Genomic DNA, 19339 nt, shown 5'->3' on the forward strand with positions numbered 1-19339 from the left:
AGTTGATGTGTTTGTTTCTCTCCTAGTTGATGTGTTTGTTTCTCTCCTAGTTGATGTATTTGTTTCTCTCCTAGTTGATGTATTTGTTTCTCTCCTAGTTTATGTATTTGTTTCTCTCCTCATTGATGTATTTGTTTCTCTCCTAGTTTATGTATTTGTTTCTCTCCTAGTTTATGTATTTGTTTCTCTCCTAGTTGATGTATTTGTTTCTCTACTAGTTGATGTATTTGTTTCTCGACTAGTTGATGTATTTGTTTCTCTCCTAGTTGATGCATTTGTTTCTCTCATAGTTGATGTATTTGTTTTTCTCCTAGTTGATGTATTTGTTTCTCTACTAGTTGATGTATTTGTTTCACTCCTAGTTGATGTATTTGTTTCACTCCTAGTTTATGTATTTGTTTCTCTCCTAGTTTATGTATTTGTTTCTCTCCTAGTTGATGTATTTGTTTCACTCCTAGTTGATGGATTTGTTTCACTCCTAGTTGATGGATTTGTTTCACTCCTAGTTGATGTATTTGTTTCACTCCTAGTTTATGTATTTGTTTCACTCCTAGTTGATGTATTTGTTTCTCTCCTAGTTTATGTATTTGTTTCTCTCGTAGTTGATGTATTTGTTTCTCTCCTAGTTGATGTATTTGTTTCACTCCTAGTTGATGTATTTGTTTCTCTCCTAGTTGATGTATTTGTTTCTCTCCTGGTTGATGTATTTGTTTCACTCCTAGTTGATGTATTTGTTTCACTCCTAGTTTATGTATTTGTTTCACTCCTAGTTGATGTATTTGTTTCTCTCCTAGTTTATGTATTTGTTTCTCTCGTAGTTGATGTATTTGTTTCTCTCCTAGCTGATGTATTTGTTTCACTCCTAGTTGATGTATTTGTTTCACTCCTAGTTGATGTATTTGTTTCACTCCTAGTTGATGTATTTGTTTCTCTCCTACTTTATGTATTTGTTTCTCTACTAGTTGATGTATTTGTTTCTCTCCTAGTTGATGTGTTTGTTTCTCTCCTAGTTGATGTATTTGTTTCTCTACTAGTTGATGTATTTGTTTCTCTCCTAGTTGATGTATTTGTTTCACTCCTAGTTGATGTATTTGTTTCTCTCCTAGTTTATGTATTTGTTTCTCTACTAGTTGATGTATTTGTTTCTCTACTAGTTGATGTATTTGTTTCTCTCCTAGTTTATGTATTTGTTTCTCTCCTAGTTTATGTATTTGTTTCTCTACTAGTTGATGTATTTGTTTCTCTCCTAGTTTATGTATTTGTTTCTCTACTAGTTGATGTATTTGTTTCTCTACTAGTTGATGTATTTGTTTCTCTCCTAGTTTATGTATTTGTTTCACTCCTAGTTGATGTATTTGTTCTCTACTAGTTGATGTATTTGTTTCACTCCTAGTTGATGTATTTGTTTCTCTACTAGTTGATGTATTTGTTTCTCTCCTAGTTTATGTATTTGTTTCTCTCCTAGTTTATGTATTTGTTTCTCTCCTAGTTTATGTATTTGTTTCTCTCCTAGTTTATGTATTTGTTTCTCTACTAGTTTATGTATTTGTTTCTCTCCTAGTTTATGTATTTGTTTCTCTCTTAGTTGATGTATTTGTTTCTCTACTAGTTGATGTATTTGTTTCTCTACTAGTTGATGTATTTGTTTCTCTCCTAGTTTATGTATTTGTTTCTCTCCTAGTTTATGTATTTGTTTCTCTCCTAGTTTATGTATTTGTTTCTCTCCTAGTTTATGTATTTGTTTCTCTCTTAGTTGATGTATTTGTTTCTCTCCTAGTTGATGTATTTGTTTCTCTCCTAGTTTATGTATTTGTTTCACTCCTAGTTGATGTATTTGTTTCACTCCTAGTTGATGTATTTGTTTCACTCCTAGTTGATGTATTTGTTTCTCTACTAGTTGATGTATTTGTTTCTCTCCTAGTTTATGTATTTGTTTCACTCCTAGTTGATGTATTTGGTTCTCTACTAGTTGATGTATTTGTTTCTCTCCTAGTTTATGTATTTGTTTCTCTACTAGTTGATGTATTTGTTTCTCTCCTAGTTTATGTATTTGTTTCTCTCCTAGTTGATGTATTTGTTTCTCTCCTAGTTTATGTATTTGTTTCTCTACTAGTTGATGTATTTGTTTCTCTCCTAGTTTATGTATTTGTTTCTCTACTAGTTGATGTATTTGTTTCTCTCCTAGTTTATGTATTTGTTTCTCTACTAGTTGATGTATTTGTTTCACTCCTAGTTGATGTATTTGTTTCACTCCTAGTTGATGTATTTGTTTCACTCCTAGTTTATGTATTTGTTTCACTCCTAGTTTATGTATTTGTTTCACTCCTAGTTGATGTATTTGTTTCACTCCTAGTTTATGTATTTGTTTCACTCCTAGTTGATGTATTTGTTTCACTCCTAGTTGATGTATTTGTTTTTCTACTAGTTGATGTATTTGTTTCTCTCCTAGTTTATGTATTTGTTTCTCTACTAGTTGATGTATTTGTTTCTCTCCTAGTTTATGTATTTGTTTCTCTCCTAGTTTATGTATTTGTTTCTCTCCTAGTTTATGTATTTGTTTCTCTCCTAGTTTATGTATTTGTTTCTCTACTAGTTTATGTATTTGTTTCTCTACTAGTTGATGTATTTGTTTCTCTCCTAGTTTATGTATTTGTTTCTCTCCTAGTTTATGTATTTGTTTCTCTACTAGTTGATGTATTTGTTTCTCTCCTAGTTTATGTATTTGTTTCTCTACTAGTTGATGTATTTGTTTCTCTCCTAGTTTATGTATTTGTTTCTCTACTAGTTGATGTATTTGTTTCTCTACTAGTTGATGTATTTGTTTCACTCCTAGTTGATGTATTTGTTTCACTCCAAGTTGATGTATTTGTTTCTCTACTAGTTGATGTATTTGTTTCTCTACTAGTTTATGTATTTGTTTCACTCCTAGTTGATGTATTTGTTTCTCTACTAGTTGATGTATTTGTTTCTCTCCTAGTTTATGTATTTGTTTCTCTACTAGTTGATGTATTTGTTTCTCTCCTAGTTTATGTATTTGTTTCTCTCCTAGTTGATGTATTTGTTTCTCTCCTAGTTTATGTATTTGTTTCTCTACTAGTTGATGTGTTTGTTTCTCTACTAGTTGATGTATTTGTTTCTCTCCTAGTTTATGTATTTGTTTCTCTACTAGTTGATGTGTTTGTTTCTCTCCTAGTTATGTATTTGTTTCACTCCTAGTTGATGTATTTGTTTCTCTACTAGTTGATGTATTTGTTTCTCTACTAGTTGATGTGTTTTTTTCTCTACTAGTTGATGTGTTTGTTTCTCTCCTAGTTTATGTATTTGTTTCACTCCTAGTTGATGTATTTGTTTCTCTACTAGTTGATGTATTTGTTTCTCTACTAGTTGATGTATTTGTTTCTCTACTAGTTGATGTGTTTGTTTCTCTCCTAGTTTATGTATTTGTTTCACTCCTAGTTGATGTATTTGTTTCTCTACTAGTTGATGGATATGTTTCACTCCTAGTTGATGTATTTGTTTCTCTACTAGTTGATGTGTTTGTTTCTCTCCTAGTTTATGTATTTGTTTCTCTACTAGTTGATGTATTTGTTTCACTCCTAGTTGATGTATTTGTTTCACTCCTAGTTGATGTGTTTGTTTCTCTACTAGTTGATGTATTTGTTTCTCTCCTAGTTTATGTATTTGTTTCTCTACTAGTTTATGTATTTGTTTATCTCCGAGTTGATGTATTTGTTTCTCTACTAGTTGATGTATATGTTTCACTCCTAGTTATTGTATTTGTTTCTCTACTAGTTGATGTGTTTGTTTCTCTCCTAGTTTATGTATTTGATTCTCTACTAGTTGATGTATTTGTTTCACTCCTAGTTGATGTATACACAAAGAATTAAGTTAAGCACCCCCTACACAACGAATTAAGGTAAGCACCCCCTAATATATATTCTTTGTGTATATGTATACATTGGCATATATTCTAAGGTATGTGAGATCAAATAATGATTGGTATGACATTAGCAATTATCCATTGATGAAATGCAGATGAGTGCACTCATCTGTGACGCCCATCGCTCGTGCAGCACGTGTTATCATCCACGTGGTCGTGATTGACGCAAAGATCGCTAGAGGTCTTCTCAGAACAATGACTGTACGTTAGAAAACATAAACGTCATCCACACTGTCCGTGATGGACCTATAGCTCCATACTTAAATTGAGGTGAAAATATGCCTAAAATTCCCAAAAAATTTCACCTTAAATTATTCAGAATAAAATATTGAAAACGGCATGATTGTTATGTTTTTATGTGACCATAATATCACTTCTCCAGAAAATATAGCAATATCATGGGTATATTACACTGTTTTGACGACAACAAACTTGTAATGTGTGAGGTTGTAAAAAAACGGGGGGGGGGGGGGTGCTTAACTTAATTCTTTGTGTATATTTGTTTCACTCCTAGTTGATGTGTATGTTTCTCTACTAGTTGATGTATTTGTTTCTCTCCTAGTTTATGTATTTGTTTCTCTACTAGTTGATGTATTTGTTTCTCTACTAGTTGATGTGTTTGTTTCTCTACTAGTTGATGTATTTGTTTTTCTCCTAGTTTATCTATTTGTTTCACTCCTAGTTTATGTATTTGTTTCTCTCCTAGTTTATGTATTTGTTTCTCTACTAGTTTATGTATTTGTTTCTCTACTAGTTTATGTATTTGTTTCTCTACTAGTTGATGTGTTTGTTTCTCTCCTAGTTTATGTATTTGTTTCTCTCCTAGTTTATGTATTTGTTTCTCTACTAGTTGATGTGTTTGTTTCTCTCCTAGTTTATGTATTTGTTTCTCTACTAGTTTATGTATTTGTTTCTCTACTAGTTGATGTGTTTGTTTCTCTCCTAGTTTATGTATTTGTTTCTCTACAAGTTTATGTATTTGTTTCTCTACTAGTTGATGTGTTTGTTTCTCTCCTAGTTTATGTATTTGTTTCTCTACTAGTTGATGTATTTGTTTGTCTCCTAGTTGATGTATTTGTTTCTCTACTAGTTGATGTATTTGTTTCTCTCCTAGTTGATGTATTTGTTTCTCTCCTAGTTTATGTATTTGTTTCTCTCCTAGTTTATGTATTTGTTTCTCTACTAGTTGATGTGTTTGTTTCTCTACTAGTTGATGTATTTGTTTCTCTCCTAGTTTATGTATTTGTTTCTCTACTAGTTGATGTGTTTGTTTCTCTCCTAGTTTATGTATTTGTTTCTCTCCTAGTTTATGTATTTGTTTCTCTCCTAGTTGATGTGTTTGTTTCTCTCCTAGTTTATGTATTTGTTTCTCTACTAGTTGATGTATTTGTTTCTCTCCTAGTTTATGTATTTGTTTCTCTCCTAGTTTATGTATTTGTTTCTCTACTAGTTGATGTGTTTGTTTCTCTCCTAGTTTATGTATTTGTTTCTCTACTAGTTGATGTGTTTGTTTCTCTCCTAGTTTATGTATTTGTTTCTCTACTAGTTGATGTGTTTGTTTCTCTCCTAGTTTATGTATTTGTTTCTCTCCTAGTTGATGTATTTGTTTCACTCCTAGTTGATGTATTTGTTTCTCTCCTAGTTTATGTATTTGTTTCTCTACTAGTTGATGAGTTTGTTTCTCTCCTAGTTGATGTATTTGTTTCTCTCCTAGTTGATGTATTTGTTTCTCTCCTAGTTGATGTATTTGTTTCTCTCCTAGTTGATGTATTTGTTTCTCTCCTAGTTGATGTATTTGTTTCTCTCCTAGTTGATGTATTTGTTTCACTCCTAGTTGATGTATTTGTTTCTCTACTAGTTGATGTATTTGTTTCTCAACTAGCTGATGTATTTGTTTCACTCCTAGTTGATGTATTTGTTTCACTCCTAGTTGATGTATTTGTTTCTCTCCTAGTTTATGTATTTGTTTCTCTACTAGTTGATGTGTTTGTTTCTCTACTAGTTGATGTATTTGTTTCTCTCCTAGTTTATGTATTTGTTTCTCTCTTAGTTGATGTATTTGTTTCTCTCTTAGTTGATGTATTTGTTTCTCTCCTAGTTGATGTATTTGTTTCTCTCCTCGTTGATGTATTTGTTTCTCTCCTCGCTGATGTATTTGTTTCTCTCCTTGTTGATGTATTTGTTTCTCTTCTAGTTGAAGTATTTGTTTCTCTCCTAGTTGATGGATTTGTTTCACTCCTAGTTGATGTATTTGTTTCTCTCCTAGTTGATGTATTTGTTTCTCTCATAGTTGATGTATTTGTTTCTCTCCTAGTTGATGTATTTGTTTCTCTCCTTGTTGATGTATTTGTTTCTCTCCTAGTTGATGTATTTGTTTCTCTCCTAGTTGATGTATTTGTTTCACTCATAGTTGATGTATTTGTTTCTCTCCTAGTTGATGTATTTGTTTCTCTCCTAGTTTATGTATTTGTTTCTCTCCTTGTTGATGTATTTGTTTCTCTCCTAGTTGATGTATTTGTTTCTCTCCTAGTTGATGTATTTGTTTCACTCATAGTTGATGTATTTGTTTCTCTCCTAGTTGATGTATTTGTTTCTCTCCTAGTTTATGTATTTGTTTTTCTCCTAGTTTCTGTATTTGTTTCTCTCCTAGTTTATGTATTTGTTTCACTCCTAGTTTATGTATTTGTTTCTCTCCTAGTTTATGTATTTGTTTCTCTCCTAGTTTATGTATTTGTTTTTCTCCTAGTTTCTGTATTTGTTTCTCTCCTAGTTTATGTATTTGTTTCACTCCTAGTTGATGTATTTGTTTCTCTTATAGTTGATGTATTTGTTTCTCTCCTAGTTGATGTATTTGTTTCTCTCATAGTTGATGTGTTTGTTTCTCTCATAGTTTATGTATTTGTTTCTCTCATAGTTTATGTATTTGTTTCTCTCATAGTTTATGTATTTGTTTCTCTCATAGTTTATGTATTTGTTTCACTCCTAGTTGATGTATTTGTTTCTCTCATAGTTGATGTATTTGTTTCTCTCATAGTGTATGTATTTGTTTCTCTCCCACTTTATGTATTTGTTTCTCTCCTAGTTGATGTATTTGCTTCTCTACTAGTTGATGTATTGGTTTCTCTCCGAGTTTATGTATTTGTTTCTCTCCTAGTTGATGTATTTGTTTCTCTCCTAGTTGATGTATTTGTTTCTCTCCTAGTTGATGTGTTTGTTTCTCTCCTAGTTGATGTGTTTGTTTCTCTCCTAGTTGATGTATTTGTTTCTCTCCTAGTTGATGTATTTGTTTCTCTCCTAGTTTATGTATTTGTTTCTCTCCTAGTTGATGTATTTGTTTCTCTCCTAGTTGATGTATTTGTTTCTCTCCTAGTTGATGTATTTGTTTCTCTCCTAGTTGATGTATTTGTTTCTCTCCTAGTTGATGTATTTGTTTCTGTCCTAGTTGATGTATTTGTTTCTCTCCTAGTTTCTGTATTTGTTTCTCTCCCAGTTTCTGTATTTGTTTCTCTCCTAGTTTCTGTATTTGTTTCTCTCCTAGTTGATGTATTTGTTTCTCTCCTAGTTGATGTGTTTGTTTCTCTCCTAGTTGATGTATTTGTTTCTCTCCTAGTTGATGTATTTGTTTCTCTCCTAGTTTATGTATTTGTTTCTCTCCTAGTTGATGTATTTGTTTCTCTCCTAGTTGATGTATTTGTTTCTCTCCTAGTTGATCTATTTGTTTCTCTCCTAGTTGATGTATTTGTTTCTCTCCTAGTTGATGTATTTGTTTCTGTCCTAGTTGATGTATTTGTTTCTCTCCTAGTTTCTGTATTTGTTTCTCTCCTAGTTGATGTATTTGTTTTCTCCTAGTTTCTGTATTTGTTTCTCTCCTAGTTGATGTATTTGTTTCTCTCCTAGTTGATGTATTTGTTTCTCTCCTAGTTGATGTATTTGTTTCTCTCCTAGTTGATGTATTTGTTTCTCTCATAGTTGATGTATTTGTTTCACTCCTAGTTGATGTTTTTGTCTCTCTCCTAGTTGATGTATTTGTTTCTGTCCTTTTTTTTTTTTTTTTTTTTTTTTTGTATGTATACTGAATTGAGGCTCGTGAAAGAGCTAACATTTACTTCACAAACAAATCGACCAGACAAACAAAATACATAAGAAGAGGGAGCGGAGGACAAGATGGGGAGAAAAGGGGAAGCACACAAACACAACATCCGAGCGCAGGGAGATGTGTGGAAGGGAGAGGGCCCAGGGGGAGGAGGCATGGGAAGGGGGGGTGGGGCGGAGGGAGAAGTATAAAGCACAAGGGCACCAAGGACTTCCAGGACAGAAGTTGGTATTTCAAAAAGTGGAATTGGGGTGAAATTAGCGGGGGTAGAAAAGATCAAGGTTTTGGATGGGGGAAGATAAGAGATGGTGGTGAACAGCTGTTTTAAAGACTTGGAGGGTGCAGTGGGATTGAAGAGAGTGAGGGACTTTGTTCCAGAGGCGGGAGAAAAGAGGAATGAAGGAGTGAAGGTGAGCAGAGAGTCTTGATTTTGGCAGTTTAACCAAAAGAGGGTTGCAGGCAGATCTTGTGCGACCTGTAGGAATATTTGCGGGACAGAGCCCAGAGAGAGCTGGGGGGGGGGGGGGCAAGGCCGGAGAGGAGTCGGTAGAAGACGGAAAGACCACCAACCTGCCTGCGGTGAGTGAGTGAGAGGCCCTTGGAGTTAGCTTCATCGCGGGAGATTCCAATGATTCTGAATGCTTTGGTTTCAACAGCGCGAAGGCGAGCTAGGTGTGAGGCAGGAGCACCAGCCCAGAGGGGAGAGCAGTATTCCATTGAGCTGCGGATGAAAGCCTTGTATGTGGTGAGGAGCTCAGGTGTGCCAAGGAAGGACTTCGCACGACGGGGGATGCCCAGTCGGCGACTGGCTTTGGAGGCCAGATTTGAAATGTGGTTTTTCCAGGAAAGATCATGGCAGATAGTGAGACCCAAAAGCTTGAGTGACAGAACTTCTTGGAGAGGATTATTCAGAAAGTGGATGGGAGGGTTGTCCAGTCGTTCTTTTCGGAGAGACATCGTAAGAGTGTGAGATTTGTCAGGATTGAAAGACATGTTCCACTTGTTTGCCCAGTCTGTGATTTTGTCAAGGTCTGCAGAGAGTGAGGAGGCTGCAGACTGCCGATCTGAGGGATGAAGAATGGAGCAACAGAGAGTAGAGTCATCAGCAAAGAGATAGAGAGGATTTTCAAGAGAGTCAGAGAGATCATTGATATATAATATATAATAACCACCTTCAGAGGCCATTTTTCCCCGCAAAGCGGGGGTTGGCCTTTTTCGGGCACCGTGGTTGTTGTTGTTTTTTGGTCCCCTTTTTGAAGCAATGTTTTACGGCCGGATGCCCTTCCTGCCGCCAACCCTGTTTGTCGCCTTTTACGACAAACAGGGAATATTGATGAAGACCAGAAAAAGCACAGGGCCCAGAACACTGCCTTGGGGAACTCCAGCCTGAACAGGAAGAGGAGATGAGAGAAACCCATTCAGGGCCACACGTTGACTACGACTAGAGAGGAAGTCCGCCAGCCATGCGTGGAGATTTCCATGGATACCAAAAGAGGAGAGTTTGGTGAGCAGAGCGGGGTGCCAGACTGTATCGAAGGCACGTGATATGTCAAGGGAGACTGCTCTAATTTCCTGTTTGGCATTGAGGACCTCCATCCATTGTTGAGAAAGCAGAAGCAGCATGTCCAGAGTGGAGTGTCCAGGTCTGAAACCAAATTGATGATCAGAGATCAAGCCATTGGAGAAGAGGAAAGATTTCATATCTGAAGCAATGATGGTTTCCATGACCTTGCTGATAATTGGGAGAAGGCTGATTGGTCTGTAATTGCTGGGATCTGTTTTTGCACCTTTTTTGTGCAAAGCGGTGATGTTGGCAGATTTCCAAGCAGATGGAAGATGACCTTGAGCAAAAGAGAGGGTGAAGAGAACAGAGAGAGGGAGTGAAAGAGCAGAAGAACATGATTTTAGGACCCGTGGGCTGATGCCGTCAGGTCCAGTTGCAGAATCAGAGTCGAGGGTTGACAGACACTTTTCCACGTTGTCAGGAGGAAAGGACACAGAGTCCAGGACCAGCTGGGTACGACTGGGTATGGTGGGTACAGAGAGGGATGGGTTTGGGACACAAGATTTAGAGGCAAACACAGGGTTGAGGCATTCGGCTTTTTCACATGCGGAGTCAGCCGAGTGGCCATTTAAGGTGAAGGAGGGGATGGAGGGGGAACAAACACCAGAAACAGATTTTACCAGACGCCACCAGGATTTGGAAGAGGGAGACAGATAAGAGAGTTCGTTCCTGAGGACGGAGAGATATTGTTTCCTGGCTCTCCTGAGGGTGGACACACACTTGTTTCGGGCTTTGTGAAAGGAAATGAGATTTCCTTCCGTTGGATTTGCTTTCCAGGAGACGAAAGCAAGTTGTTTCTGGGCAATAGCCTCACCACAAGATTCCGTGTACCATGGACAGGAGGAAGGGGATGACAACTGAAGACGAGAAGGGATAAAACTGTGCATGAGAGAGAGCAATTTACTTTGGAAGAATTCCCAGGATGAGTTGATGTCAGAGGCAGTAGAGATGGGAGACCAGTCCAGATGATTGATGGCTGCTTGAAGACCGTGCCAGTTGGCCTGAGTGAAATGCCAGACTCGTCGACGCTGAGGAGGCTCTCTGAAAATGGTCAGAGAGATGTCCACTTTAACAAGCACATGATCAGAAGAGCCGATTGGAGCAGAAGAAGAGCAGCAGGCATTTTCAGGGAAGTTAGTCATAATCAAGTCCAGAAGAGAAGATTCTCCGTTGACTGAGATCCAGGTTGGGAAATTGACAGATTGTGTCAGTCCCAGTGAGTCACAGAAGTCCTTTGCTGAAGAGCCATGGCTGGTGAGAGAGGTACCCACCCCCAGCCAACTGGCATGGTGACAGTTGAAATCACCACATATGAGGAAGAGAGAGTTGGGATGGGTAGATAGAAGTTGGTCCATATTATCAGACAGCGAGATGTAGATGGAGTCATCACTGTTTGGTGGATGGTACAACACGCATATGAACAAAAGGTGGGAGCGAAGGGGAAGCCGTAGCCAAAGGTATTCCTGGGGGTGAGGTGGAGAGAGGGCAGTGCAGGGCGAGTGAGGAAGAGAGTTTTTTATAAAGATAGCAACCCCACCTCCAGAACGAGGCTCAGGTCTATCATACCGGAGGAGGGAGTAACCTGGGAGAGATACCAAGGAATCAGAGACATCATGATGGAGGAAGGTTTCTGTTAAGCAGATCACGTCTGGTTTGTCAGAAGCAACCTGTATGGAGAGATCAGTTAAGTTTGAGCGAAGGCCCCGGATGTTTGAGGTCCATACTGTTAAGGAAGAGGAAGGGGGAGCATCGGATACAGAACAAGGGGGGGGGGGGCGGTAGGGCAGGATGTGGAAGAGGAGGAAGAGGTAGGGAGAGCTGTTGCAGGTGTGTCAGAGATTACAGAATAGCTTGGAGAAAGGGAAGAATGGGGCGGACAAAAGGTTTGATGGTGTTTGGGTGAGGCGCAGTGAGGTGTTATTTGAGGAGGGGGAAGAGTGAGGCAGAAGGTTGAGGAAGATGAAGGTGAAAGTTGGAAGGGGGAAGAAGCGGGGAGGACGCTTTGAGGAGGAGGGGTGAGAGGGGAGTCTAGGAGGGGAGGAGTGAGGGAGAGTCTCGGAGGGGAGGGGTGTGGGGGGAGTTTAGGAGGGAAGGGGCAGGGGGGGAGATTTGAAAGGGATGGGTGTTTGGGAAGATTTGGGGGGGAGGGGCAAGGGGGAAGGTTTGACAGAGATGGGTGATGGGGAAGATTTGGAGGGGAGGGGTGAGATTGGATTTTGAAAAGTGTACGATTTATGGGAAACGAACATTTATTGCAAAATGAGTTTCTTGAGACATTCGAGTCAAAAATACGTTTGAGGACGCTGAAGGATGGGTGGAGTTCTGGAGAGTTTAGGGAATGAATGAAAGATGCACTGTAAGAGATGGAATTTTTTTTTTGAATGAATAGAATTGGTGAGCAAGTTGAAAGCATCCTTTTATAGAAGAAGTAGAAAAAAGGGTTATAGAATATGACATAATAATAAAGTTCTTCAGGGGACAGATGAAACATGTATTAACAACTTGATCACGTGATCTCGAACAACGTGGTCGAAGAATGAAAGAACAAAGAACGAAAGAGCAAAAGAACGAAGAACGAAAGAACAAATAAGAACGTACAAGCGGATAAGAACAGGGAAGGAAAAAAAAATTTTGGTTTTTTTTTTTGAGATTTTAAAACAAGGGAGTATGGGTGAAAAGACCGTGAAAAACAGAGACCGACAGTAGTTGCAGCACGATCGAAGAACCGCTGAGACAAAAAACAAAAGCCTCAAGCCAAGGTCTGAGGACACGGTAGCCTACTACTACTAGCACTACACTAGGCCTCAGAATACACGATACGAAAAAAACCGACGATTCTGTACACAGGTATGAAAAACCAACACCGAGAAACCTATTAAAGTCACCCCAATAGGTACATACACCGAAAGAAAGATAAAGATACGCCAAAAACACAAATGTGAAAGATCACTTAGCTTCGAAAGCGTGAGCGCATCGAACAGCTTCGAAAAGACGTGACCTCGCCGTGATCTCGCGAGTTGATGTATTTGTTTCTCTCCTAGTTGATGTATTTGTTTCTCTCCTCGTTGATGCATTTGTTTCTCTCCTAGTTGATGTATTTGTTTCTCTCCGAGTTGATGTATTTATTTCACTCCGAGTTGATGTATTTGTTTCTCTACTAGTTGATGTATTTGTTTCTCTACTACTTGATGTATTTGTTTCTCTACTAGTTGATGTATTTGTTTCTCTACTAGTTGATGTATTTGTTTCTATACTAGTTGATGTATTTGTTTCTCTCCTAGTTGATGTATTTGTTTCACTCCTAGTTGATGTATTTATTTCAATCCGAGTTGATGTATTTGTTTGTCTTCTAGTTGATGTATTTGTTTCTCTCCTAGTTGATGTATTTGTTTCTCCTAGTTGATGTATTTGTTTCTCTACTAGTTGATGTATTTGTTTCTCTACTAGTTGATGTATTTGTTTCTCTACTAGTTGATGTATTTGTTTCTCTACTAGTTGATGTATTTGTTTCTCTCCTTGTTGATGTCTTGGTTGCTCTACTAGTTTATGTATTTGTTTCTCTCCTAGTTGGTGTATTTGTTTCTCTCCTAGTTTATGTGTTTGTTTCTCTTCTAGTTTGTGTTTGTTTCTCTCCTAGTTTATGTGTTTGTTTCTCTACTAGTTTGTGTTTGTTTTCTCTACTAATTTATGTGTTTGTTTTCTCTACTAGTTTATGTGTTTGTTTCTCTTCGTCGTCGAACCCCGGACCAAGAGGAAGAAAATGGCAGTTCTCAGCCTTTTTGTTTCCTGATCTCGAACGTCATCTGATGACATCCGTGCGTGCTCCAATCAAAGAGTCCATCATCGCAGTCCATCGCCCTGACCAATCATCACCTCTCGGGGTGGGGCCCCACGACCCTGCTTGATTGGTGTTGCGATGACTCGGCTGGCGGCGCCAGCGGCAGCATTCAAATGTCTGAATTCCTGTGGCTTTTATTTATTGTTATAATAATGGCTTTTATTTCGTGTTATTAATTTAGGTGTGGAGTGCATGGCTGGCGTTGTGTCTGTCATGAGGAACAAGGGAAAAACCACAGTGGCGATTTACATAAAGGGAATTAATTATTATACCGTAACTAATTAACATAGCACCATTAACATAGTAACTAATTAACATTTAAAAAATTCCATCTCTTACAGTTCCTCTTTTTTTCATTCCCGAAACTCTCCTGCACTCCACCCCTCCTTCAGCGTCCTCAAACGTATTTTTGACTCGAAGGTCTCAAGAAACTCATTTTGCAATAAATGTTCGTTTCCCATTAATCATACACTTTTCAAAATCCAATCTCACCCCTCCCCTCCAAATTTTCCCCATCACCCCTTCCCTCCAAAACTTCCCCATCACCCCACCCCTCCAAAACTTCCCCATCACCCCTCCCCTCCAAATCTACTCCCTAGCCCCTCCCCTCCAAATATTCCCCATCACCCATCCCTTTCAAATCTTCCCCCTGGCCCCTCCCCTCCAAATCTTCCCCATCACCCCTTCCCTCCAAAACTTCCCCATCACCCCCCCCCCCCTCCAAATCTTCCCCCTTGCCCCTCCCCTCCAAATCTTCCCCATCACCCATCCCTTTCAAATCTCCCCCCACACCCCTCCCCTCCGAGACTCTCCCTCGCTCCTCCCCTCCTAGACTCCCCTCTCACCCCTCCTCCTCAAAGCGTCCTACCCGCATCTTCCCCCTTCCAACTTTCACCTTCATCTCCCCCAACCTTCTGCCTCGCTCTTCCCCCTCCTCAAATAACACCTCACTGTCCCTCACCCAATCACCATCAAACCTTTTGTCCGCCCCATTCTTCCCTTTCTCCAAGCTATTCTGAAATCTCTGACACACCTTCAACAGCTCTCCCTACCTCTTCCTCCTCTTCCACATATTACCCTACCCCTCCCCCCCCCACGCCCCCCTGTTCTGTATCCGATGCTCCCCCTTCCTCTTCATTAACGGAATGGACCTCAAACATCTGGGGCCTTCGCTCAAACTTCACTGATCTCTCCATACAGGTTGCTTCTGTCAAACCAGACGTGATCTGCTTAACAGAAACTTTCCTCCTTCATGATGTCTCCGATTCCTTAGTATCTCTCCCGGGTTACTCCCTCCTCCGGTATGATAGACCTGAGCCTCGTCCTGGAGGTGGGGTTGCTATCTTTATCAAAAACTCTCTTCCTCACTCTCCGTGTACTGCTATTTCACCTCCCAAACTACAGGAGTACCTCTGGCTATGCCTTCCCCTCTGCTCCCACCTTTTGTTCATATGTGTGTTGTACCGTCCACCAAACAGTGATGACTCCATCTACATCTCGCTGTCTGATAATATGGACAAACTTCTATCTGCCCATCCCAACTCTCTCTTCCTCATATGTGGTGATTTCAATTGTCACCATGCCAGTTGGCTGGGTGTGGGTACCTCTCTCACCAGCCATGGCTCTTCAGCAAAGGACTTCTGCGACTCACTGGGACTGACACAATCTGTCAATTTCCCGACCCAGATCTCAGTCAACGGAGCATCTTCTCTTCTGGACTTGGTTATGACTAACTTCCCTGAAAATGTCTGCTGCTCTTCTTTTGCTCCAATCGGCTCATCTGATCATGTGCTTGTTAAAGTAAAGTGGACATCTCTCTGACCATTCTCAGAGAGCCTCCTCAGCGTCGACGAGTCTGGCATTTCACTCAGGCCAACTGGCACGGTCTTCAAGCAGCCATCAATCATCTGGACTGGTCTCCCATCTCTACCGCCTCTGACATCAACTTATCCTGGGAATTCTTCCAAAGTAAATTACTCTCTCTCATGCACAGATTTATCCCATCTCGTCTTCAGTTGTCATAGGCTTCCTCCCGTCCATGGTACACGGAATCTTGTGGTGAGGCTGTTGCCCAGAAACAACTTGCTTTCGTCTCCTGGAAAGCAAATCCAAAGGAAGGAAATGTCATTTCCTTTCACAAAGCCCGAAACGAGTGTGCGTCCACCCTCAGGAGAGCCAGGAAACAATATCTCTCCATTCTCAAGACCGAACTCTCTTATCTGTCTCCCTCTTCCAAATCCTGGTGGTGTCTGGTCAAATCTGTTTCTGGTGTTTGTTCCCCCTCCATCCCCTCCCTCACCTCAAACGGCTACACGGCTGACTCCGCACGTGAAAAAGCTGAATGCCTCAACTCTGTGTTTGCCTCTAAATATTGTGTCTCAAACCCATCCCTCTCTGTACCCACCGTACCCAGTCGTACCCAGCTGCTCCTGGACTCTGTGTCCTTTCCTCCTGACAAGGTGGAAAAGTTTCTGTCAACCCTCGACTCTGATTCTGCAACTGGACCTGACGGCATCAGCCCACGGGTCCTAAAATCCTGTTATTCCACTCTTTCACTCCCTCTCTCTGTTCTCTTCACGCTCCCTTTTGCTCAAGGTCATCTGCCATCTGCTTTGAAATCAGCCATCATCACCGCTTTGCACAAAAAAGGTGCAAAAACAGATCCTAGCAACTACAGACCAATCAGCCTTCTCCCAATTATCAGCAAAGTCATGGAATCCATCATTGCTTCAGATATGAAATCTTTCCTCTTCTCCAATGGCTTGATCTCTGATCATCAATTTGGTTTCAGACCTGGTCACTCTACTCTGGACATGCTGCTTCTGCTTTCTCAACAATGGATGGAGGTCCTCAATGCCAAACAGGAAATTAGAGCTGTCTCCCTTGACATATCACAAGACTTTGATACGGACTGGCACCCCGCTCTGCTCACCAAACTCTCCTCCTTTGGTATCCATGGAAATCTCCATGCATGGCTGGCGGACTTCATCTCTAGTCGTAGTCAATGTGTGGCCCTGAATGGGTTTCTCTCATGTCCTCTTCCTGTTCAGGCTGGAGTTCCCCAAGGCAGTGTTCTAGGCCCTGTGCTTTTTCTGGTCTTCATCAATGATCTCTCTGACTCTCTTGAAAATCCTCTCTATCTCTATGCTGATGACTCTACTCTCTGTCGCTCCATTCCTCATCCCTCAGATCGGCAGTCTGCAGCCTCCTCACTCTCTGCAGACCTGGACAAAATCACAGACTGGGCAAACAAATGGAACATGTCTTTCAATCCTGACAAATCTCACACTGTTACGATGTCTCTCCGAAAAGACCGACTGGACAACCCTCCCATCCACTTTCTGAATAATCCTCTCCAAGAAGTTCTGTCACTCAACTTTTGGGTCTCACTATCTGCCATGATCTTTCCTGGGAAAACCCCATTTCAAATCTGGCCTCCAAAGCCAGTCGCTGACTGGGCATCCTCCATCGTGAGAAGTCCTTCCATGGCACACCTGAGCTCCTCACCACATACAAGGCTTTCATCCGCAGCTCAATGGAATACTTCTCTCACCTCTGGACTGGTGCTCCTGCCTCACACCCAGCTCGTCTTCACGCTGTTGAAACCAAAGCGTTCAGAATCATTGGAATCTCCCGCGATGAAGCTAACTCCAAGGGCCTTTCACTCACTCACCACAGGCAGGTTGGTGGTCATTCCGTCTTCTACCGACTCCTCTCTGGTCTTGCCCCCCCAGCTCTGTCTGGGCTCTGTCCCCCAAATATTCCTACAGGTCGCACAAGATGTGCCTGCAACCCTCTTATTGTTAAACTGCCAAAATCAAGACTCTCTGCTCACCTTCACTCCTTCATTCCTCTTTTCTCCCGCCTCTGGAACAAACTCCCTCACTCTCTTCAATCCCACTCCACCCTCCAGGTCTTTAAAACAGCTGTTCACCACCATCTCTTATCTTCCCCCATCCAAAACCTTGATCTTTTCTACCCCCGCTAATTTCACCCCAAATCCACTTTTTTGAAATACCAACTTCTGTCCGGGAAGTCCTTGGTGTCCTTGTGTTTTATACTTCTCTCACCCCCCCCCCCTTCCCACGCCTCCTCCCCCCAAGCCCTCTCCCTCCCACACCTCCTCCCCCCAAGCCCTCTCCCTCCCACACATCTCCCTGCTCTCAAATGTTATGTTTGTGTGCTTCCCCTTCTCTCCCCATCTTGTCTTCCGCTCCCTCTTTTTATATATTTTGTTTGTCTGGTTGATTTGTTTGTGAAATAAATGTTCGCTCTTTCACGAGCCTCGATTCAGTATACAAAAAAAAAGAAGAAAAAAAAAGCTCCACCCCTCACCTCACCATGGAGACAAATATACGACCTTACGCGACATCCGGCCTCACGGATTCCCTACTTAGTGACATAGAGGTTCTTCTTCGTCGTGACATTTGGATCACACTACCCTATACAATCCTACCTGATCATAAGGTATTTCAGTCCTTCCCCCATAAATGTAACAGTCGTCACACATTCAGCTCCGATCTCCAGTTTCCCATTCGGATTTTTAAGTCATCATGGTTCTGTTTTTATTTTCTTGGTTTACATATCTGAGTCGCAGGTCTTTTGTCTTGCAGACCTCTTCATTGACTTGATTCAACAAACGACGATGCTAGACAGCAGCATTCAGAAAACCAAGCGTCAGTTATTGGGGAAGAACAAAAGAAGGAAACCTCGCACTAGCTCTTCTCTGGTGAGACATTTGCTTTGGTATCTCTGAATCGCCAATGTTGAGCATCATCAATCTTGTTTCATCTCCCCTTTCACAGAGCTAAGCTTCATGAAGAGAGAAACAATATGAAACTCTAAGTTAGCATGGGAGCTTCCAGGTGGTTTTCCCACCATATGTATGTACACAGGAAGACCCGAACATTTGTGTGGTCCATTTGTGTCCTTGATAATGCCGTGATTATCAATGGGAAAAATGTTTCAATGGGAAAAAGGGGGAAATGTTTCCGATAGTTTGGGATGCATAAAGGACAATTTTAAAATGTTAGGAACACGAATGCACATGATTACAGTTTCATTCAAAATGCTCGCAAAAAAACAACAACAACAGCAGGTATGGTTTCCAATATTTATTTAAAATAAGGTACAATGTAACTTTTGATGATGATTATTATTTATAATCCAGTGAACTCAATGAACTCCGATGAAGATAATGCAGATGAGGGTGCTGAGGAGGACACAGGTGAGGTAGCTGATGAGTCTTGCACCACATGGGATGCAGGTGAGGGTGCTGAGGTGAAGGGGCCAGGGCGAAAAAAATGGGTCATTGTGAGCTGCTTCGCTGAGTTCTTTGTATGGCAGTAAAATATCATCCGACCCCCTCTTGACCTGGAGGTATCGCTCCATCACCTGGTCAACATCTTGTAAACTGTCAGCGACTGACCTCATATCCCGCAGCACCTCAGCCAGGTACTTTATGGTCAGGTTGGGTCTCGCCACCTTTTCCACCTCTCCACTGTCCACCTCATTGGAAACCTTGATGATGGCCTCCAACTCCTCCCAGTCAGCTCCTGATCATGCGAGGCGATAGGCTCCCTCAATTCCTCAGGCTCGATATCGTAGAAACCCTCCCCTCCCACCTGCTGTGCCAACCCATCAATTTGCTGTCTGTCTTCCTTTGTGACGGGAAAGCTTCTGATGTCGTTTAATGCCTGTGGTCATAGCTTTTACCAGCAAGCGTTGATTGTGGAGTGGATGCTTTCACCTCAACCAGCGAGTCTTTGATGGCGCTGAGGCGCACAGTGCACGTTTAAATTGTAGGGGGAAGGCAGAAGTGAGGCTGTGGTTCGTGTGGGTGGTGGGGGAGAGGTGGGCGGTGGATGGGCTAAGCTGTAATAACATTGTGAATGCACTGTGTCC

General features: G+C 40.8%; 1 protein-coding gene across 2 annotated transcripts in view; it reads left to right on the forward strand.

Annotated features, from left to right (window-relative positions):
• The window catches only part of LOC137430977 (uncharacterized), a 290638-nt gene that overhangs the window by 167847 nt on the left and 103452 nt on the right, over window positions 1–19339 (forward strand). For both annotated transcript variants that reach the window (XM_078781279.1, XM_078781280.1), the window contains exon 12: window positions 18049–18164. In XM_078781279.1, coding sequence (XP_078637405.1) covers window positions 18049–18164 — 116 coding nt within the window. The remainder of the gene's footprint in view (window positions 1–18048; window positions 18165–19339) is intronic.

Source organism: Myxine glutinosa, chromosome 7 (assembly GCF_964187855.1).
Source record: "Myxine glutinosa chromosome 7, kmMyxGlut1.1, whole genome shotgun sequence".
Classification (NCBI taxonomy): domain Eukaryota; kingdom Metazoa; phylum Chordata; class Myxini; order Myxiniformes; family Myxinidae; genus Myxine; species Myxine glutinosa.